Source organism: Pteropus vampyrus, unplaced genomic scaffold (genome assembly GCF_000151845.1).
Source record: "Pteropus vampyrus isolate Shadow unplaced genomic scaffold, Pvam_2.0 Scaffold471, whole genome shotgun sequence".
Classification (NCBI taxonomy): Eukaryota; Metazoa; Chordata; class Mammalia; order Chiroptera; family Pteropodidae; genus Pteropus; species Pteropus vampyrus.
This window is the reverse complement of record NW_011889252.1, coordinates 950,781-973,562: the sequence shown is the minus strand read 5'-3', so window position 1 is coordinate 973,562 and position 22,782 is coordinate 950,781. Positions and strand designations below refer to the sequence as shown.

General features: G+C 41.6%; 2 protein-coding genes and 1 pseudogene across 2 annotated transcripts in view; all 3 read right to left on the bottom strand.

The window, feature by feature from the left end:
* Window positions 1-637: 637 nt before the first annotated feature.
* On the bottom strand, window positions 638-16,804 carry SMAGP (small cell adhesion glycoprotein). Its single transcript, XM_023524542.1, has 4 exons — window positions 16,786-16,804; window positions 15,965-16,036; window positions 2,114-2,191; window positions 638-1,389 (listed from the first exon to the last, which is right to left on the bottom strand). Exons 2-4 carry the CDS (start codon window positions 15,996-15,998, stop codon window positions 1,211-1,213), a joined length of 291 nt encoding a protein of 96 aa, XP_023380310.1. The 5' UTR covers window positions 15,999-16,036; window positions 16,786-16,804; the 3' UTR covers window positions 638-1,210.
* Window positions 13,644-13,762, bottom strand: LOC111732587 (annotated as a pseudogene).
* A 3,606-nt stretch (window positions 16,805-20,410) lies between the features above and the next one.
* BIN2 (bridging integrator 2) overlaps window positions 20,411-22,782 on the bottom strand; it is a 28,471-nt gene continuing 26,099 nt past the window's right edge. The window contains exon 13 of the mRNA XM_011382365.2: window positions 20,411-22,019. Coding sequence (XP_011380667.1) covers window positions 21,990-22,019 — 30 coding nt within the window. The 3' untranslated portion in view covers window positions 20,411-21,989. The remainder of the gene's footprint in view (window positions 22,020-22,782) is intronic.

Below are 22,782 nucleotides of genomic sequence, written 5' to 3'. Positions count from 1 at the left end.
TTGACTCGAGGAAAATGTTTTAGAATTTATGTAATTTCAGGGTGACCTTCAGTTTCTCCAAAGTTCTGTGTGGAGAAATACTGAAAACTGGAATCTAGGTTGCCAAGATTGATTCCTCAACTCTTGAGTCTTAACTTGGGGTGGACTTGAGCTTTGACAATGGAGGCTATACATTTAAGACCTCAAAGGAGATCTAGCTTAATTCCAAAGTAATATCTGGGGAACTAATGATCTCTACCAAAAAAGTTGTCTTTTAAACATGCCTCATTTTGAGACTGAGATCCAAGAAACTTCTCGGCTTGATCCAAAGGACACTGGTGGGAAAGTGGTAGGTAGATTGTTCCTTGTTCCCTCTGTGTATCCAGAGGATGAATTCTGGGAAACTGGTCCTTGCCAGGATGGAGGATAAATCGTCCATCTCCCAGGGTACATTTCTAATGACACGCGAGACAAGCTTCCCAGGACCATCTTTGTTTCAAATCTGAAATTGTTCTGGGAACTTTAGAAACTTCTCTAGGGTCCTTTTTGCTTGGGAGAGAATATATGCAAAAGAGTTAAACAAGCAAAAGACGATGGCAAGAAAGTTTAGGCAGGGATCAGTCAAAATGTAAAGGTAGTTATTGCCTGCAGACGAGAATCTGATTTCCGAATCTGAAAAATTTTTAATTCTGATAAAAATAGCATTAAGTATGAGGTTGTTGGGGAATACGGAAAGGAAGGGCTCAGATTAGGGGATGTCACACATTCATCAGGAGGTAAAGTCTCTAGTCTCCTACCGCTCCTAGCCCAGCCTTTTACTGTGGTATCCAGCCAATGGGAAGAACGTCCGTGAACGCTATCTCCACTGGAACTGTCACTAGGTGTCCAGGTAGGGGACAGGAGCAGCCAGTGACCCTAACTCTCTTCTTCCTTTTGACCTGTGGAAAATTGAAGATGACTGGGCACATACTCAAATGTTGCTTGGAATAGCTCCACCTTGTTGGTCAGTCACAAACACTGCTGTATTACAAAGGCCTGGCCAACAACACTGTAAGCAGCTTTCTTCGTTTCCCTGGTTCCTGGCATCAGTGATGTTAAATTTGGGCCTGTGTTCTGGAAGGAGCTCAATCTAGGCTTCTCACTGGCTTCAGATAAAACTTTCATCTAATAAATTAAATAGTCAATGTGTTATCACTAGAGTCTGAATAAACTCCTTGGGACCCAGGAATCATTAGATGAAATATTCCTCCTTCTCCTTGCCCTTGGCTGAGTCACTCTCCATCTGAAGGATGGTGCTGGGCTCTCCTTCTGCAGGCTCATAGGTGACGTAGCTGCCTTTGTTCTTGTACAGGTAAAAGAAGATCAAGACCACGACTGACAGCAGGGTGAGGAAGACCACGGTGATAACAACTTGGAAAGGAGAGGGAAAATATAGAGAGAGGTTTCATAATTGAGGAGGTCTCAGTAATTCATCGGGTCCTCTGAATTAGACAATTCCCTCACTTTTCATAAGGATCTTCCTGTTCTAGTCCATTAGTGTCCACTTCCAAATCCATATTCTCCCACTAAGCCCAGCTTCCATGGGACATGAAATCTAACTCTTGGTGCTTAAGCTAAGGACACAGGCTTTTGAACTCCCTCTCAACCAGTTCCTGATGATTATGATAGAAACAGGAAGGAGGCAAACAGGAAATAGCTTATCCCAACAGGAAGGGTTTTTTTAATCCATAGCCATCCTGTAGGAGGTTCTTTGTTCCCTCCCATCCTCTTGCTCACTCAGTTGACAAACCACACATATCCTCGTCCCTACCCACATACTGGAGTGTAGAGCCCATATGTACCTATATCTGTTTGTGGCCACATCCCAACCTACCATTTACTGGCAATGCCTCAAACAGAAGCCTCGAAGTCTTTCAGAGTCGTGTGTGTGTGTGTGTGTGTGTGTGTGTGTGTGTTTAAGAATCTACATGCCAAAACAAGCCCATTCATGGATTTTGTCTCTAATTTGTGGTGCTTTCCTGTTTAGGGAAAATCCTAGTTTATCACACTGGGTTCCTTGCTGTCTCTGGAGTGAGACGGCCCCCGAACTCAGAAGGTCCCTGAACTCTGAAAGTTTTGACTCAGCCTTTGTTACCTGCAATGAGTGCTGTGCTGGCTTCAGCTTCTGGAGACAGGGCCTCAGTGGCCTTCAGAATTGGGGTGGTCATCAGTTCTGGAAAATTTAGAAAAGCGGAAAAGGAAATGGGGTGAATTCTTTTGTTAAAAATATATGGGTTTTTTGGGTTTTTTTGGTGAGTCCAAAGCAGATTTATTAAATTTGGGAAAAGAAGGGTGAGGAAAGCTTAATTTTTTTACCCTCAAAATATGTCATATGTTTTGCATATCAAGCTTAATCTTAGCTTGATAATTTAGTCTTCTATCTTTTTTTCCTATTTATTACTAAAAATTTTTTTTAATTAAGTTTATTGGGGTAACATTTGGTTAATACAATTATATAATTTTCAGGTGTACATTATCATTTGACATTTGTATATTCTATTGTGGGTTTACCACCCAAAGTCCAGTTTCCTTCAGCTACCATATATTTGATCCCCTTTACCCATTCGCCCTCCCTCTATTTCCCTATATTTGACCCCCTTTACCCTGTCTACCTCCCCTATCCTCTCCCACCCCACTAGTAACCACTTGTCTATAGTCCATGTCTGAGTCTCTGTCCTGCTCATTTGTTGTTTTTAGGTTTATATCCCACATATAAGTGATATCATGTGATTTTCAAGTTTTTCTGTCTGGCTTATTTCGCTTAGCATGATTATCTTGAGGTCCATCCATGTTGTCGCAAATGGCAGTATTTCTCTAAACCATGTTTGTCCTTCAGATTTCACCCCTCACCTTCTTCCCTATCCAAAAACTTATCATTCAACTCCTATAGTATATCCATATATGAAATGCAGACATTAGAAGAGAAAAATAAACCATCGCCCAAAGACAGTAAACATTTTGATGGATTTCTCTCTAATATAGTGGTTAAGAGTGTGCGCTCTAGAGCCTGACTGACAAGGTTCAAATTTGAGCTCTGTCCTATACTAGCTGTGGGAAAATTATATATTCTCTGGGATCAGCTTCCTCATCTTCAATGGAGATAATGGTATCTACTTTATAGCATTGTTGTGACTCAGTAAGTAACTCAATAGGGTAAGCTATTATTAGAAATGCATATTTTTGCATAAATGAAATCAAATGATAAATGTATATATATGTACAGATATTTATATTATATGGCACATGCATTTCTTGGATGTTTTTACAAATTCTTTGTAAACATTATTTTTAAATAATGAGATGAGGTTCCTTCCTTATTAAAACCCTTTCTACATTTCCAGAGTAGGCCCTGAAATTTGACAGGTTTTGAAACAAGGCCTCTTTGACCTTAAAATATATCCCATACCCGCTCCTGCTATTGGGTCTATTTATCCTTCAGAGCCTGAAAGTCCCAAACCTAAAGTCATTACCCTGGTTGGGAACACTACAGAACTAGTGGTCTCTAGAAGTCCCTTTTAAATGTTCCTGACATGGGAAGTCAGGAAGTCCTTCAGTTCTCCCCTAGTTAGCATTTTGGTATAAAAGTTTGAAAAGGTAACAATTAAGTTAAGGTTGCTACAGGACAGAGGTACTCTGGGGAAAACAGGCCGGCCCATCCTGGATCACCAACAGGGGGCATCTCAACATTCATTCACTAGATAATAATAGCAGTACTCATTAACTGCTTACTCTCTGCCAGGTACTGTGCTAGGCACTTTGGGGATATAATGGTGAGCAAAACAGACATAAACAGACATGGTCTACCTTCGTGGAGCTTACCCTCCACACCAGCGCTCCTAGTTATGAACTAGGATGATCGCGACAAAGAAAACATTCAGTTACTTAAGACAGCATGTGGCAGAGGAGCCTGATCTACTCTTCCAGCAGGAACAGTCTCCTCAGAAAGTAAGATTTGTGTTAGGAGCTGAAGCAGGATAGGAGTTTATAGAGTAAAAAGAGCAGGAAGTAGAGCACATCCTATGTAGAGAAGAGGCTGGGTCAAAGCTCTGAGACAAAGGACTCAAAGGCCAGTGTGGCTGGAGCACAGACATGAGCATTATTCTTGTCCAGTGCCTGACACCTTCAGGTTTCAGCTAGGGCCAAGTGAAATTAAGTCACCAGCAGTGGTCTGGTGAGCCTGGGAGCAGTCCTAAGAGGGGACAATGATGTTGAGGGATATTTTCACACAGGCCAAAGGGAGGCCTGATGAACCATCCTGGTCCTGCAACAGAGGAAGCAGAGGTGGGCTGCTTAGAGCGGCCCACCTCCCAAGGTCAGGCCAAACCCTCTTCCACTCTTTCGTTAGGAATGGGGATACACTCAGCTACTTTGCAGCCTTGGGCAAATCGTTACATCTTTTGATTCAGTCATTGCTTCTCGTCTATTAGGGATGGGGACTATATTACCCAACTCTGCGGGCCTATTGTAAAAATTAAATAAGAACATATATAAGGATTATATAGTAGCTACTACTTAAAATATGATTAAGTTGACTTTGTTTATATGCTTAGTGATTAAAAGGGAACGTGTTTTGTGTTTGACTCCTACGAAGCATATAATTAGGTGACCCTGAGGAAGTAATTAAACCTCATTGAGCCTCTGTTTCTTGATTTGTAAAACGGGAGTCTGGTGGGCAGCTTCTAAGATGGATCCCAGTGATCTGGCCTCTGGTATTTACCCCCTTGGGTAAGCCCCTCTCCATGAGTGGGCTGGACCAAGACACTTGCTTCTAACAAACAGAATGCAACAAAAGTGATGGGATGTCACTTTTGAGATTATACTGTGACTTCCGTCAAAGAAAAGCCTGGAGATGTATCGACCTGATCATTGCCTCAGACTGCTGTCCCTCGCCATGCACACTTTCTTCCCCCAAATCTCCCAGGGCTGCACTCCATCCATCTTCCCACCGTTGACCCAGAGTTCTGCACAGCTGTTCTTATCCAGCCTTCCTTAAACATTTGAGAACTTAAGATAATGTACTAAGAAGAATAATGTATGTACAGAAGCTTAAATATAAATGTGAGTAAGATTCAGTTCAATCATTCAACAACAATAAATTTGCATCTACAATGTGCTAGAGGCACTGACATAAATGCTGGGAAGCAGCGGTGATGAGAGCAACCAGGGCCCCAACCGTGGAGTTGAATTTTAGTGAGGGTTTAAGGAACAGATATGCATGAGTCCCTGGAAAGGGATGAATCTGAGAGGGAAGATGATTCCTGGTTGGGAAATTCTGCAAAGGACCCTAGTTTTAACAGCTACTAAGTATCTGCTTCATGCTATGTGCTTTATAGACGTAATTATTAATCTTTAGAACAGCAGTCACTTCAAATAGGTATTTTTATTTGCTAATGTAGACCCTGAGTCCTGCTCCCTTGCAGAGTGTGTGTGTGTGGGGGCAGGGTAGGGCGGGGATGTTTAAGTGACATGACTCACATTATACATGATGAAACAGTGGATGGAGCCAAGATCTGAATCCAGAGCTACCCGCTACAAAGCCCAAGCAAGGTATTCATACTAAACCTTCCTACCACTGTCTCTCTCTCTTTTTTTTCTAATAGAGAAAAAGAGGAAAAGGTAATGAACAATAACTATGAGGCAGCTTTCCAAAAAGTTCAAGAATTTAAAAGATATGGATAAAGGCAGAAGAAAAATCAGATGACCACAATCAAATCCAGACTATAGTGTTTCAAAGAATGCTCCTTTAATGTGAATTTGTTCATAGGCAATTGGTAAATAGGGAATGATATCAGTGTAATGTGGAAGTAGTGTTGGTTTGTAAGCACCTTTTCCAGCTTTCATGTTTGATGTGATCAAGGCAAACTTTCTCCAACTAAAGAGAACATTTCAGCAATATTGAAAGACCTTGAGAAACATAAAATTCAATAGAAGTGCCTTCCTTGGATACAGTAATTGGACGGTTTCCACTTTTATTAAGCCATCTGGTGAAGCAATAAGTACAAACGAAAGAGGTACAAAGAAATTTACTTCTATACGAAACCATGGAATAATGAAGAAGGCAGACCCTTCATCAGATTTTTATTTTTGATGAACATGGTCTCTTTTGGAAGTGAAGGCTCTTTGGAACCTACTTCTAAAAGGTAGAAGCACACATCCCAGGACACAGCGGGCAAAGGACTGACAGGGATTCGAGGTTCAAATGCTGGTGGAGATTTAACTATCAATATTTTAATTGAGATTTTTGTGTTGTATTTTTAGAATTCTTGTTACAAAGTTTCATCAGTCTTGAGTGGTCTGCCACAATCCTGTTTTTCCTGTAAGCTCATTTTCTGTAATGTAATTTCAGAATGTGGGTCTTTAGAAAAATGCACATAAAGTTTTATAGCAGAAATGCCTGTATTAGAGGCTGTCAAAGACTGTCAAAGGCTGTCAAAGACTCAAAAGAATAGTGTCAGGAAGCTCTATACAGCTCAAGTTGGCAAACGAATTTAATGTTATATTTGGAGGAAGAACAGGGAAAGAAATAAGCTTGCTGTTTGAGCCTGAAGGTGTCAGGTTGGAGGTAACAGGGAAAGGAGAGTTCCCCCAACTCTTTTTGCCTCTGTCTCCTATCAAAGAGAATGATTTTTTTTTATAAAAGGAACAGCAGGATCTTCGTGACATGGAGAAGTGAGCTCAAGAGAAGGAATGCAACCCAGAAAGTACCAGACTAATCCAAGCAAGATCCAGATAAATGACAGCCAAGGGCACTGAAAGAATGTGCAGTGGGATCACTATTGGTGACATAGGAGCTTCCGAGAAAAATAGGGCCCAGGACTGACAAGCCATATAAAGAAGGTGGATTCTGTAAGTAGCTGGTGATCTTGATGTAGAATCCAGCAAAATTCTAGAATAAGTTATTAGGGCCTGCTTTGGGGGTCTCAATCTTGAAATAATAAGTATTAGGAGCTAGTGTGGGACCACTACGAGCCAAGTGCTCAGACAAGCTGCACATCCTTCTTAGAATGAGAGTCCTGGATCATAGACAGAGAAATTAAAAAGGTAATTCAACAAATATTTATTGAGCGTGTACTCTGTGCCAGGCTCTGTCCAAGGCTCTGGGCATAGATCAGTGAACACAACAAACAATAGCCCACACCTTCACAATTCCTTAAAAAATTAAACAGAATTATCATATGGTCCAGATATTCTATTTCTAAGTGCATATCCAAAAGAAATGAAAGCAAGAAGTCAAACAGATATTTGTACATCAGTGTTCATAGCAGCATTATTCACATAACTAAAAAATAAAACAACTCAAATGTTCATGAACAACAGATGAATGGATAAACCCAATGTGGTACATACATATAATGAAATATCATTCAGCCTTAAAAAGGAAGGAAATTCTGACACATGCTACAACATGGATGAACCTTGAAGACATTATGCTAATGAAATAAGTCACAAAAGAACAAATATCGTAAGATTCTACTTATATGAGGTACCTAGAATAGTCAAATTCATAGAGACAGAATAGTGGTTACTAGGAGGTGGAAGGAGGGGAGAATGAGGAGTTGTTGTTCAATGAATAGATTTTCAGTTTGGGATGATGAAAAGGAGATGGATGGTGGTGATGGTTGTGTAACAATGTAAATGTACTTAATGCCATAGAGCTGCAGACCTAAAAGCTGTATATTTTATGTTCTGTATAATTTTATCACATTAAAAAGACATTTTTTCATACAATTTACATTCCGAGGGGGAAGATGGACAATAAACTAAATAAGTAAAAAATATACCGTATATACTGTGTTATATGTTGATTAGTGCTATGTAGAAAAAACAAGCAGGAAGGGGACAGGGAGTTGGGATGTGGTCAGGAAGGTCCCTGATGAGGTGGCTTGAGTAAAAACCTATAGAAGGGGAGGGAGGCAGCCATGAAGAGACCTGGGAGAGGAACATTCCAGGTGAAGGGAATAAGTTCAAGCAAGGTAAAGCTATCCATAGTATTGAAAAGTACCTGGGGCCATTGCTTACTTGAAATGTTAAAGGCACAACATAGAGGTAACCTGGAGGGATCAAAGGGGAAAGGAAGAGAGAAGTCAAGGGCTTTATGACATGGGTGCTGTAGGCCAGGGGTACTGGTCCGTAGCCTGTTAGGAACCGGGTCACAGAAGGAGGTGAGCAGCGGGCGAGGCTTCATCTGTATTTGCAGCTGCCCTCCAATGCTAGCATCACCGCCTCAGCTCCACCTCAGATCATCAGGCATTAGATTCTTATAGGAGCACCGTTCCTGGTACCAAAAAGGTTGGGGACCGCTGATATAGACCATGGAAGGTCATTAGCTTTTTCAGTGAGTGAGATGAAAACCTTTTAGAGGCTTTTGGGTAGAGACTGGTTGGCTTTACATTTTAAAAGCAGTGTTTCTCAAACTTTATTGTGTGTATGAATCTCCTAGGGATCAGGTGAAAATGCAGATTTTGATTCAGTAGGTCTGGGATGGGGCCTGAAATTCCAACGACCACACTTTTGAAACTTTGAGACCACCATGTTGTAAGTAAGCCTGATCCGGCCTACTAGAGGATGAGAGGCCACATGGAGGAAAACAGAGGTTCCCCAGGCTCAGCTGACAGCCAGAACCAACTGCTAGACCTGTAAACAAGGTCATCTAGCCCAGCAGACCTTCCAGCAATTGCAGCTGCATGAGTGAGCACAGGTGAAACCAGCAGAGGAGTGACCAGCCAACTCACAGAATTTTAAGAAAACTGCTACTGTTTTAAGCCACTGAGTATTGAGGTAGTTTGTTATGCAGCAATAGGTAGTTGAAACAGAGATCGATTTTAAAGGATCCCTGTGACTGTGTGTGGACAATGGGGCAGTGGGAAGGTGGGGGCAGGAGTAGAAGCAGATTGTACTCAGCACAAGGGCACAGCTGCATCCACCAAAAGGGGGAGCCTTTTCCTAATTTTACACAAAAGCACTGGGTTTGGCAGCAGCTCAGCGAAGAAGTGGTGGGATTCTGAAGTTAAGACTGACAGGATATGGGGTGGAGTCAAGGACGAGGATACCAAGGTTTGAGGCCTGAGTAACTGAAGGGAGGGAAGGCGCAGTATTGCCCAAGATGGGAAGCCTGCAGGAGAAACAGATTTGGAAGGGAAGATCCAAAGTTCAATTTTGGACACAACTGCTTATTAAATATCCAAGTGCAGAGGTTAAACTGGAATTTTGGGAAGAGGTCTGGACTGGAGATTTAAAAGTCATCATATTTAAGACCAAGAGACTGAGCGAGATCACCAAGGGAGTAAGTACAGGCAGAGAGGATCAAGGACTAAGCCCAGGGGGAAAACAGCAAAGGGGACTAAGGAGTAGAGGCCAAATAGATCATGTACAAGGACCACTGGGTTTTGCCAAGCAGAAGTCATAAATGACCTTGACAAGAGAAGCTTTGGTGAAGTGCTGAGTATAGACCCCTGGTTTATAGTGGGTTCAAGAGAAAAATGGAAAGAGAGGAACCGAAGGCAGAAGATAAACTTTCCCCCCCGCCCCTGTAAAGGTAAGCAGAGAAATGAGCTACAGCTAGAGCGGGCAGGGAGTTCAAGTTTTTTGTTTGTTTTTGCTTTTTTTAGGATGGGAGAAATGACAACATGTTCATGTATGGGTAGGAATGACTCTGGAGAGAGGGAACCATTGATAATGCATGGGAGAATCATGACCTTGAAGGGACAGGATCTAGTGCACAAACAGAGGAGCTGGCTGCAGACCGAGCAGGAGTCATTCATTATTTATGTGTTTAACATGTACACGGGCACAGAGGCAGGTCGTAGGCAGATGGAGGGAGTGGGAGTCTTGGCAGTTCTCTTCTGAGAACTTTAATTTGCTCAAAAAAATAGAATGCACAGTCATTAATTGAGAGCGAGGATGTGGAGGGGGTTTAAGAAGATTTGAAGGTGCTGCATGAGTAGAGAGTAGCTCATCACAGAACATAGGCTAAGACTGTTTATAATATCCTTGTGGAGTAATACAGCCTGGCTATAAGGACTAAGTAGGAGAGTCATTGTCAAGGAATGGAGTGAATGACGCCAGTCTAAGCAGAAGTTCTTCCACTGGAATTGAACCTCAGTTTTTTTTGAATTAATATTATTATGTCAAATCATGCCAGGGCCAAATTAAGGCCTTTATGAAATTCAAAATAAGAACGTTAAATCATAAGGCAGGTAGAAGAAAGAAAGTCCAATAATATAAGTCACCCCTTATGATAATGACTCTGGCTTTTTTGTTTTTTAAATATATTGAATATTCAATTTTTTACAAGTTTTTTTTGTTTTGTTTTGTTTTGGTATTCTACTTTATGGGCGCCTTCCACATGGGCTTTGTGCTCTTTGGATAAATGCAGACCCCCGCAGACCTCAGGAAGGATCACCAAATTTGTGAGAGACTCAAAGCTAGAAGGGCAACTAGGACGCTGATAAACAGATTTCAAATGACTGGAGAAATGGGCCAAATTGAACAAGATGAGAATTTAACAGATTCTTTGTTCTTAGGTCCAGGAAATCAGTTACTCACAGGTAGAATGGGGGATGGGAAAGAATGCAGAGGCTATGGCCTAATAGCAGCATATATAAAAGATCACAGTGGAGTCACTCTAAAGCAATGCATGCTGTGAGGATATACCCCAAAACAGCAGCCAGAGTGGAACCTAGGTTGTCCAGTTTGGAAAAATTTTTATTTTCTTCTATTATATGTTCTCCTTTATCTTCCAAATTTCTTACAATGATAATTTGATAATAAAAACAATTAAAACTTGCTGTTATATTAAGTACCATTAATATAAATATTGTCTCTTATCATGGAGGCAACAGTGTAGGCCTCCTCTGCACCACTCTTAGACTGCTGAGTTGCATCTAGGTATCACAATTTTGAGGTGAGCAGCCAACATAGTGAATGGTTTGGAAACCACATCAGATAAGAAAAGCTTGCAAGAGGAAGCCCAGAGAGAAAACTTAAGGGTAGCCTAGAACTTGAATGCTATCTTCAAATATGCCAATGGATGAGCTATACAAATGGCAGAAACTAATGGTAGACAGATGACTTCCCCAACAGAAAGGAGGGCAGAACTGGACAAATGCTTCCGGCACTAGAGAGAGAATTCTAGCACAGAATGGGTAGTTGAACTAGCTGACTCTCAGGACCTTTTCAGTCTCATTTATGAAATTTTTATAAATTGAAAGTGTTCTATCCAAATTCACTTCAATTTTAGTATATGTGCTGCTGAAGTGAGCACCTGAATTCACTTCAAAATCACATTTTCAAACTGGCAAAATCTCAACGAAGTCTGGAGTTAACAGTATTGTACTAATGTTAATTTCTGGTTTTTCACAAATATACCATGGTCATGGAAGATACTGACATTAGGGGAAATGGCTGAAGGGTAAACGGGAACTCTCTGTACTATTTTTTGCAACTTTTCTATAAATTTAAATTTATTCCAAAATTAAATTTAAAAAAAAAATTAAAATTTTCAACTCCACTCTACACCAAAGAGCTTTTCTCAGACTAAAGGTCACAGAGTGTTCTGAGAACTGATGAGCAAGGGCCCTTCAGGCTTCAAGTATCAGAATTATGATCTGTGTTTATGATTTACAGTTTACAAAATATACATTATTTTCTTTCTACCACAAGAATGTTATGTAAGTGGGTTTGGTGTTATCATTACATACAAGCCAAGAAACTGAAGCAGCTCAGCAAGCCCAAGGTCACTCAGCAGTTGTCTGAACCTGGTTCCAAATCTGTCTCTTCATCCTAAGGTTCTTTCTACCATACACTAGCAAGCAACTCTCTAAGTTCAGGAAACATCCTGCTCTGCCTCCAGTGAAGCTTTTTGTTTATGTGTCCACTGGGTTTGGTTCTCTGAATTTTATAGCAGATGGAAAGGGTGAAAGGGTGATTGTTCACTGTAGCAATGTTTGCAAGAGTGACACATATCTGAATGTCCATCGGCAGAGGAATGTGATTAAGTAAATTACAGGCCATTCATTTTGGAAACAGTATACAGTTGTTAGGAAGAATGTGGTAGATCCGCAATTACTGGGAGAAGACATATGGTGAGATGAAAAAAGCAAATTGCTGGGGCAGTACGTGTAATATGATTACATGTTTGTAAAAAAAAAGTAAATTAAAATAAAACTATAGACACACGTGCTCTCTCTCTCACACACACACACACACAAGATCTAGAAGGCTTTTCCCTGCAGGGCGTGGAATAGCTTTTTAATGAAAAAAACAAACAAACAAACAACTATAACAACAAAGTAAACTAAAACCACTAAGCATGAGATAAAAGGGGCAGAATGGCTTACAGCTTGCCCCCATTATCTCCTGTTTCTACCCCATTTCTCTCTTATCTCCTCGTCCAACAAAAGAATAATGTTACTCTCTTCCTTACCTTCTCAGTCTTGGAAAGACTATAGTACCATTTTTTTTTCAGGTGGGAGGCCCGGGGCGGAGGATCACAATAAGGTCTGAGGCGCCACCCAAAACCTAACCAACAGCAAATGAACTTCAAGATTTGTTTTGCTCACTCACTCTTTTTTTTTTTCTTTTGCGCTAACCCAGTTACCAGTTAGTTTCTTTGTGGCCCTTGTTCCCTAAATCTCTTATCACTGAGGCATCAGATCATTTGCCACCTGAGTCTGCCAACCTACTTATTTGCTCTCGACCTGCCCAACACAGGGCGGCTCCCCCAATTCTCGTTCCCATGGGAACCTGCCCTGGAATTCTGCTCCCTTTCTCCTTCCTTCTCTTTCATGCGCAGTGGCCAGTGGGGTGGAGTGAGACTTTGAGAGCAGTGTACCATGACAGAAAGAACACAGGCTCTGAAGTAAATCAGACTTGGTACAAAATTCTGCCTCTGCCATTATTAGCCATATGACTTTGGGAGAATTTCTTAATTTCTCTGAAAATTTCTTAATTTCCCCGAACCTCAGTTTTTGCTTCTACAAAATGAGAATAAATCCTGCTCACAGGATTGTGCTGAGGAATAAGCGAGATGAAAAATGCTGAGTGTCTAACTCAGAGTGAGTAAAACCTAAGAAGTGGCTAGTGTGATTAAATAGCAAAGGATAGGCTTTACCTGTGGGCAGGCAGAGCCCACAATGCCAGGTTCCACTCCCCCTACTTCCAACAGGGTGACTTATGCACTAGGCACGGCAGGCACAGTGCCTGGGGTCCAGATACTTCTAGGGACCCAGGAAAATGGTTTTTAGTGATTTTAATTTATATTCACAAGAAAAAATCAAATGTTTAGGTTAAGGAAATTATAATATTGTTATGTCAATCAATTACTAATTATAAATACAACTGTTAATTATTTTATTATATTAATGTTATATTTTCCCTTATACCAACAGTTATAAAATATAATTTTTAATATATATCATTTTTAATGGAGGGAACAGGCCCACAAAGGCAAAAGTGCAAAAGCCCATGAAATCCATAATGCGACCCTCACTTTTAACACTCCAAGAGATCAAAGCTCCTTTAAGAGATCTTTATAGATTATCTCGGGAAAAAAGAATATGATAGGGTAGAGGTGGGAGGTGGGAAGAGACTGGCAAGCTCTCAATGATCCCATCCTTCATTTTTTTTTTAAACAGCACCAGGTATTTCTAGGTGGTCTCCCATCCCAGTACTAACCAGGCCTGACCCTGCTTAGCTTCCGAGATCAGACGAGATTGGGCGTGTTCAGGGTGGCATAGCCATAGTTGATCCCATCCTTCAAAGCATTAAGCCTACACCCTATCCGTGATTTCTCCCTTCCTGTCTCTGAACTTGCATTTGCTTGGACCCAGTGGGTAGTGGACTGTATGATAGGTCCTAAAATATCTCATCACTCATGTCACTTGTTGTGTTAGGAATGTAAACATACAACTCAACAACTAAACAAGCCAATTAAAAAATAGACAAAGATTTGACTAGACATTTCTCCAAAGAAGATATACAGATGGACAATAAGCACATGAAAAGATGCTCAATATCACTAATCGTTAGGGAAATGCGATACCACTTTACACCCAATAGAATAGCTACTATTAAAAAAAACACACAAAAATGAAAATGTGGAGAATTTGGAACCCTTGTGCACTGTTGGTGGGACTGTAAAACGGTGTAGCTGCTGTGGAAAATAGTATGCAGTTCCTCAAAATATTAAACATAGTTACCACATGATCCAACAATTACACTTCTGGGTATATACCAAAAAAAAAAAAAAAACCCTGAAAGCAGGGACTCTAAGAGAGATTTGTATGCCCATGTTTACAGCAGCATTATTCACAATAGCCAAAAGGTAGAAACGACCCAAGTAGCTATCAATGGATGAATGGATAAACAAAGTGATATACATTATATATATAAATCATATATACTATATATATATATATACATAAAATTATATAATTTTAATAATATATATATTATTCAGCCTTAACAAAAAAATTCTGTCACTTGCTACAACATGGATGAACCTTGGAGATGTTATGCTAAGTGAAATAAGGCAGACATAAAAGAACCAATATTGTATGATTCCACTTATATGAGGTACCTAGTTGAATTTATATATATTGAAAGTATAATGGTGGTTGTCAAATGCTGTGGGGAGGGGAAATGAGTGTTATATTTAATAAATACAGAGTTTCAGTTTAGGAAGATGAAAAAGTTCTAGAGATGGATGGTAGTGATGGTTGCACAGCAATGTGAACTAAACTACTAAACTACGCACCAAAAAATGGTTAAAATGGTAACATTTATATTATGTATATTTTACCATGAATTTAAAAAAAGAAAAGAATGTAAATAGTTCCCTTTTGTCCAAGTCCTAATTCCTAAGCTAGCTGCCCAAGCCTCACCTCTTTTCCCTATGGGCAAGTTTATTCTGGAGGTCCTCTGTCCTCTCCTCCAAAACACCCCTCAGCGGAAATGCAGTCTCTAGTTTCACACAGGGCATTCATTACCTTTATCTGGAATACCCACTGCAGCCCACTTTGCCTGTATACACTTCATCCATCCTTCAAGGGTAAGGGCCCCACTCATGGAGTCCCTGCTGACCAATCTAAACTTCTATCTATTCCATTTCTTATTTCTCACCAGACAACTAACAGAATTGTGTGCATTACTAGTCACAGAGGACGCTGTCTCAGACTTTCCCTGGGGTCACCACTCACCCGTTTCCACATCAGTAAAACAGAGAACGACAAATGCAAATTGGGTATATGAAAACAAAGGTGTATACACAAACCAAGTGTTTGTTCTTCCCTTACCATAACAAGTATATAATGAAAACAATCAATGGATATCTGATGGTTTGTCCAGCTCAGCTTGGTTATGAAATGAAAAGTGGGAATCCATCTCAATGTGATGAGAGATGGATCCCTGCCTGAGCATAGCTCCAGGAACAATGGGTTTTTGAAGCTGTAGTATATCATCAGAAAAATGAAATTAGAAAGCAGTCAATTCTTTTCCAGGAAAAGATGAGTTTCTAAAAAGTATCCAATAATAATAACCAATGTTACTGAGTGCTTACTAGATATGAGACACTGTACTGGGTAGGCATTTTATATAGGTTATTTCATTTAATCCTCATAAATAATCTCATTAAGGTAGGTACTATTTCTCCCATTTTACAAAAGAGGAAACTGGACCTTAAAGTGCTCAAGGTCACAAAGTTTTGAGTGGTAGTGCCAGGGTAGGTCCGTGAGACTTCAGTTTTAAACTGCACTGAAGTACATACTCTAGTAGCTTTCCGCTTCCTCCCAGTACCTTTGGAGCCGAGTGGGGAGGGTGGGGGTGGTGAGGCAGGCAGAGAGAGGTGGGGAAGGTATTCCCATTGGTGCTGAGGCCTCTGGGAATTCCAGGACTGAACTGGGGGTGGAACGAGTTTCTATCATTCCTGCTGGGAAAGACCTTCACCTACCTCCTGGAGAAGTCGTGGTTGGGAGGCTAGTCATTGCAGCAAGTGGATGGGCACCTTGAGGAAGGAGCAGATCTGTAGGAAGAGGGACAAAGACAGGAATGAGCAGGGCGGGCAGAGGGACAAAGACAGGAATGAGCAGGGCGGGTCCCTGTCTGGGGCTGGAGACAACTGTAAATCCCAGAAAAGCCTTTGACGCTAGATTTTTCCGAATCCCTTCCCCATTGCCTCTTTTCCCTGTGGAGCTAATCCCAAACACTTCTCTTTTGGTTTCCCTGGGTATCTCCTCAGGCTGCAGATACCGAGAGCAGATCCGTGAGCCCTCCTGTATTTGGGGTGCATTATCTTCGAACGCTCTACCCCAAGATTCTTTCACTGGGTCACCACATGTAATTAAGAGATTTCTCAAGGCCTGAAAAGGTTAGGCAAAGGTATGCAAATTAGCAGCTGCCCCAGTTTCCCCAAATCGTGGTAACAGGTACTCAGTTCTGGAGCGTGGAGTTTAGGCGGAGCCATCCGCTAAGCGTCAGGAGAGCCGGGGAACTCAGGACCAGCGCCCGGGCTCATGGGCCCGCGTGGCTGCTGGGACATGCCCTTGGGTTGGGGTGAACCAGGCAAAGGAAACCAGAGGCGAAGGTACTCAGTCGCCTTTTGTCTTGACACAATTTGTCGACCGGGCTTGTCCCGCTCCCCGCAGTCCTCCCTTCATTGCCCACTGCGCCACCCGCGCTCAGCCTACCGAACCCCACCAGCCAGCCACTAGGGCCGAGCCCCACTTGGCCCAGCCCAAGCCTCGGCGCCCTGGGGGCCCTCAACACCTCTACCGACGTCGGGGCTTGCTCCGCGGCCCCGCCTCCAGCCCTCCAGCGTTACCAGCACCCCGCGGGCTCGCTGCGCTCCGAAGGCCACCAGTCCCGGGCACCCGGTTCCCAGCAGCCGCGACGGGAGGCTCCAGCCGAGGGCCGAGCTCCGGCCGTTCTCGGTTTCAGTTCCTGCCGGGGCCGACGTGACTGCAGTGTGAGCGTGGGCGACCGGGCTCGCCGCGCCCTCGGCGCTCCCCGGGTCCCCTCCTCCGCGTGCTCACCTTACCAGTCGGACGGGCTGCAGCGGAAGGGCCGGCGCCACTCCGCGCGTCCTTTTGAACTCAACGAGGGCGGGAACCGCAGAGATTCACGCAGATCCACGGAGGGACACTCGCTGCAGGAAGCCGCGGAGAGACTCGCAGAGTAGCTGCAGGGTCTGGCTGCGAGTTGGGGGTGGGGGCGACTGGGTGGGACAGGAAAAGAGGAGAGAAACTGCCCTCTGCAGGTTCCCTCTGCCCGCCAGGCCGCTTCTGCTCCCCTGGGAGGAAAGACTGCTTTTCCTTCTCCGATTGTCACTTTACTCTCCATCCGGAGCCGCTTCCTCTCTCGCCACGGGGCTCGGGAGGGCATGGGATCTGAACCCTGGGCTGAGATCTGACCGCTTTCCACAATTTTCAACAAATGTGGAAAGTTACTTGGGTTTACATATCATTTACATAAATCAGTCTGTGTCCAGAAACCTGGAGCATAAGGCAACTTAGTAGGCACACTGCGGGCTGGGAAGCAGGGAGGTGAAGTGGGGAGAACGCCGCGCCACCTGCATTTTCCTTGTTCCACATTCATCTGAGGTAGTGGAGAGGCGTGGACTTTGGATTCAAACAGTTCTAGCTCTGCAGCTTGCTAGCTGTGTGACTTTGGGCAAAATACTTAACATCTCTAAAATCTGTTCCCTCATCCCTGAAATGGGGGACTTAAAGTGATAATGCCTGTGAAACCATTTCAAGGCCACGGTTCTAGAACACGGTAAGCATCTCTATTTAACTCTTAATGTCATACTTTAGCGACCTCTTGACTCACTTCTTTTTGGCAGGAAATGTTTCCAAATTAATGACAAACTCTATGACTAAGGATGTGATAGTATAAACACAGGCTTTTGAAACCGCTCTGCTGTGTGATCTTGGACAAGTAACTTGTTTCATTTATCTGCAACAACACCTGTCTCACAGAGTTACTGTGGGGATGTAATGAATTAATACCTTTAAAGCACATTACATCCCCACAGTAACTCTGCAACAACACCTGTCTCACAGAGTTACTGTGGGGATGTAATGAATTAATACCTTTAAAGCATTAGAACCTTACCTGTCACAGTGTTATTTTCTTGACTTCCTATTTAGGGTTAGAACTCTTGTTACTCTGCCTTTCATCCCAGTGATACAGATTTCTGTGCTTACTTTTTATTCTTGTCAAGAGTTCTCTAGGTTTGGGGTCAGTATTTATATAGATGAATAGAGAGACAGAGATTGTACATGTTCATTTGGGGAACAGAGACTGAAGTAGAAAGTCTCAGAGCATAAAATAAGGAAAGGTAGTTGCTCTCATTCATAAAGATGTTATTTGGTTGGTAAAAAAAAAGAGGAAAAAAACAAGAAGTTGATAATTCATTTTATTTAAATATATTTTTAAAGGCACAGCAGTGATCAGTGAGAGGAAAGACATGTGTGGGAAATCTACCACACTAAGAAAGGCAAAGAAAGTAACATGTAGGGAAGACATATGTAAGTTAATAAAAAGATCAGCCTGGCTCTCAGATAAAAGAATATCCAAGAGAAAAGGGAATTCAAGCCCTAAGGATTAAATTCCAAAGATGGATAATTGCTTGCATTTACTGATAAGCAGACCATGGATTCCAGGAAAGGTTGAGATTTTTCTTGTATCCTGGGTCTCTCATAGCATATTCCATTATGTATTGAAAATTATCAGAACTACAGACTCTCAGAGGCCATCTGGCTAAATGACTCTCTACTGATTTGCTTTTTTACTTTCACAATTTAATTTAATGGTTAGTAGTCTCTCGCAAACATCTTTTTTTTCCCCTCTCTTTAAAATGTAACCATAAAGTTTGCTGGTACGTGATTTTATTCCTGTTGGCACATACCATTCATTTTAAAAGTGTAAACATGCAGAAAAACAGGATCCGATATGCACATGCTCAGCACCGATTTAGCATAAAATAAATAACTGTCAGCAGTGTGTTTACTGTTCTTTGGTGTATCCTAGATATCCTGGATAATTCTACTGTACTATGGATATCTTACCTAGTCTGTCAATATTGTTCTTCAAATTGCTGGAAGGCAGGTACTGGGTGATATTCTTGCAATTAATTCTAGAGATGCATACATATAGATGATGAATAAATCCTCACGTGGTAGTGACCTACCAGTATTTTCCAAGGATTAAATGCTAAACCTCAGAAACTGAAGCAGCCATCCTTTTGTCAAAAGACCTCCAGGGATATAAATTAGTAGTTGATAGGTGGCCATGAGGATGGGGAGCATGGTATAGGGAATGCAGTTAGCATTAATATGTTGGCTAGGTGGAGGGCCGGTGGGGGAGGCAATTGGGGGATCATTTTATGAACTATATAGATGTCTAACCAATGTACTGTATACTTAAACTAATTAAAAAAAACAAAACAAAAACAAAACACCTTCCAAGAGCCTCAGGACAGGGGATAAAAGACATTTATCCTGCCCAATTTGATTGGTTTTCAGCCCCTTCTTGTGCTGCTGCCAAGATGGCAGTCTTCTAAGTCCTAGCCTTTCCCTTGGATAACTTTACCATTTTGTAAATTGGGGCAAACGATTTGGTTCTTAGCTGAGACTGTCTATCCTAAACAAAATTATTACTCATGCTCAGCATACCAGCCCTTTCCTCTGCCCTCCTGGATCCTCCAGTAGTGCCATATGCAAATGAAGTATCAAGCTCACAATTTAGTAAAATTTTCCACTTTAGTTGTGCCTCTGTTGTAGCAGTTACCTTGGGTACTTGTCTTCGTCCACTGACTGTAAGTCCCTAGAAGTCCTCTCTGCCACATTCTCCAAAAAGGATCAGTTTCCTAGGAGATGAGGGTCAGTGAAAGCCCTGTAGCATAAAGGCTTGAACTGGGTTTTGCTAGATGAATGGGTGGGCATTCCAAGCAGATCATGGAGGGCTTTGGAAAGCTAGGAGCCTGTATTTCCCCCACCCTTCTAATTTCCTTGGCGTATCACTCCCAGCAGTGATTCTGACTGCCAAGGGACTGGGATGCCTTCTAGGAAAGGTATTAAAATATAAGCAGTAGGCCTTTTAGCGGAGGGCATCAACCTTTTCCCCAACATAGCAGCAGAGATCCTCTGAAGGTTTTTAAATAAAAGAGTAACAGGATTAGATCTTAGAAAAATGACTTCTAAATACAAACATGTATTTCTATTTCCCTAATGGATGCAACTACTGGAAAGCCCAAGTTCTCAAACACCTTATGTTGTTTGTATGGGATGCTCAATAAACTGCATATCAAGTATATAATTTGATCAGTTTTGACACATGTATACACCCATTAAACTATCACCACAATCAGAATTAAGAACATTTCTATCACCCCAAAAGTTTCCTTGTACTTCTTTGTATTCTACCCTTACTACCACCCCCGCTATTGGTCTTCTTGTCATTGTAGACATTAACATGCCTCCCCTCAAACTGGGCCAGTCAGATTCTTTCTCCAGGCAATGTGAATCTGGAAAGGACACGGTGGCAGAAGGTGGCTGAAGCTGAGTCTTCCAATGACAGCTGCCTAGAGGGGGCAGTCCACACATTCTTGCTATAGACATCTGTGGGCTGGTTCTTGTCCTTTCTGCAGCCTGGTTGTTCTTTCAGCTCTATGAACTAATACCCTTTGAACATGTCTTTTATTGCTTAATTGTGTCAGTTTGTTGCTTGAAGCCAGAGAATCCACATACAATGTTCTTTTCCCTGTAGTCACCATTTTAGGGAATTGGCACCATCAGATTCTAGTCTCTCAAGCCTAACCTAGAATAGTTCCTTAAAACTTGAGCCTTCATCATGTGTCCACTTCCAACCTATTGCTAAATCCTGCCCATTTTTCTCCCCACTCAATATTGTCCCTATAAAGTTCTTACTTTTTTACTTCATCGTTTCTCTAGTACATAGTACAGTGCTTGGCACAGAGCAGGCACTCAATAAATACTTGCTGAATGACTGAACAAAAGGTGACATCTATCACTCTTAGAAACAAAAGCAAAGATGGATGAGCATTCACATCATGTGTACGTATGTTTATCAGGGTAGCAGGACTTCAAAGTCAGTTTTTAATGTTTTCACAAAAGCAAATGGTAAGACTTGAATCCAGGACTACTAATTTCCAATTCCATGCCATTTCCATTATATTATTATACTTTGTACAATTTCCCTTCACTTGGAATTCTATTTCTTCTTCCATTCTGCTCAGATCCTTAACATTAAGTTCTAGACTATAACCATTAGATGCAGCTCTAAAATGTAATCCCTTTCCAAGGGTATTTGCTTATTAACCAAAGATTGTGGGTGTAAATTAAGGAGAGGAGCCTGTGGCCTGTGTCATTGTTAAAAGAGTTATAGCCAGGAGGGAGGATGAGCTGGAGATCAGGTATGTGTCTAAAGTTTTCTGAACCTGGGGTAGAATCAATCTTGTCCACGTGGAGAATAGTGTGCTGGGCTGGGACAACTCCCAGTATCCAATAAAGAATCCATACATAGAATAATACTTTATTTAACAATCTGAAAAGATGTCCTTTTGGCTTTAAGTCTTGCAGAATGAGTGGTAAATCAAAGATTTGTTTCCTATTCTCTGAATATGTGTTGTTATGTGTGTCTGTATCCGTAGATGCTTTTGCTTTTTATTGCCATTTTAGCCCTACTTTAATTAATGCTAACAAAGCTAAACAATGCTATAACAATGCTAAAATCTTAATTAAATATTCCCTGAGTTGAACAATCTCTTCTCCCAAACCTGCCTTCCACCCTCCCCTAAGTATGCTCCTCAGCCTCCACTAATGTTAGGTCTTTAGGGACTACCAGCATCCATATTGTTTGAGAACCTAGAAATGAATGTTGGATTTTAAGTCCCTCTGACCTTTATACCCTCTAGGTGAGGAGCTTCTCTGGGAGGAGGTCTTGGCAGTTCCTCTTCAGAGTTGTGCGCTTTGACTTGTAGATACCTGGAAAGTAAATATAATTGCATTAGATGCTCACCTGCCCTCCCACCAACCATTCAAGGAGGGTAAAAACCCAATTTGCTTCTATCTACTTATATTTCATGTAATATACTGGCTTATGTGAAGGAGGTGATGTGAAATTGGTTGTTGAGATTACTGTAAAGACTTTTTGCAGCTATTGTTCATTATATCCTTCATCATCTCTTTCTTTATAAGGATTTACAGGAGAATTTTCATCTTTTTATCTTAGTAGCAGCAGTTGTTCTCTGAAGGAATGTCATCATGACTTGAGTGAACTGATCAGATTTTTCTCTTCTTGGATGTTTAGAAAGTCTAGAACCAATTTTGTGATACATTCTTAGTGAGTTTATTTTATAAAATGTATTGTTGTACTTGCCTAATTCATAGTACCATTTTATGTCACTGTCACTAATATACTTGAGTTATTTTGCTATATTTTTGTGTTGTGCATTTACTTTTTTGCATGCCTTTTGTATATTTTAACTCCTTTTTGAAACAAGTTTATATGTAACTAAATAAATACTTAGGAGACAGGGCTATAGTGAGCAGTCAAGAGGTTCAAGGCCAAGTGTTGGGAAATGGGCACCAAAAACACCACAAAGTCTGTTTAGTCTTGGTTCCTCTGGCTCCTACCTGCTTGACTTTGCCCTAAGGATATTGTTCGCTGCTGGGTTCTTGTAGCCTATCTGCAGCTTCCAGCCTGTAGCCAAACTTCTGTCACCCCCAGGGCCCATTCTTACCACCC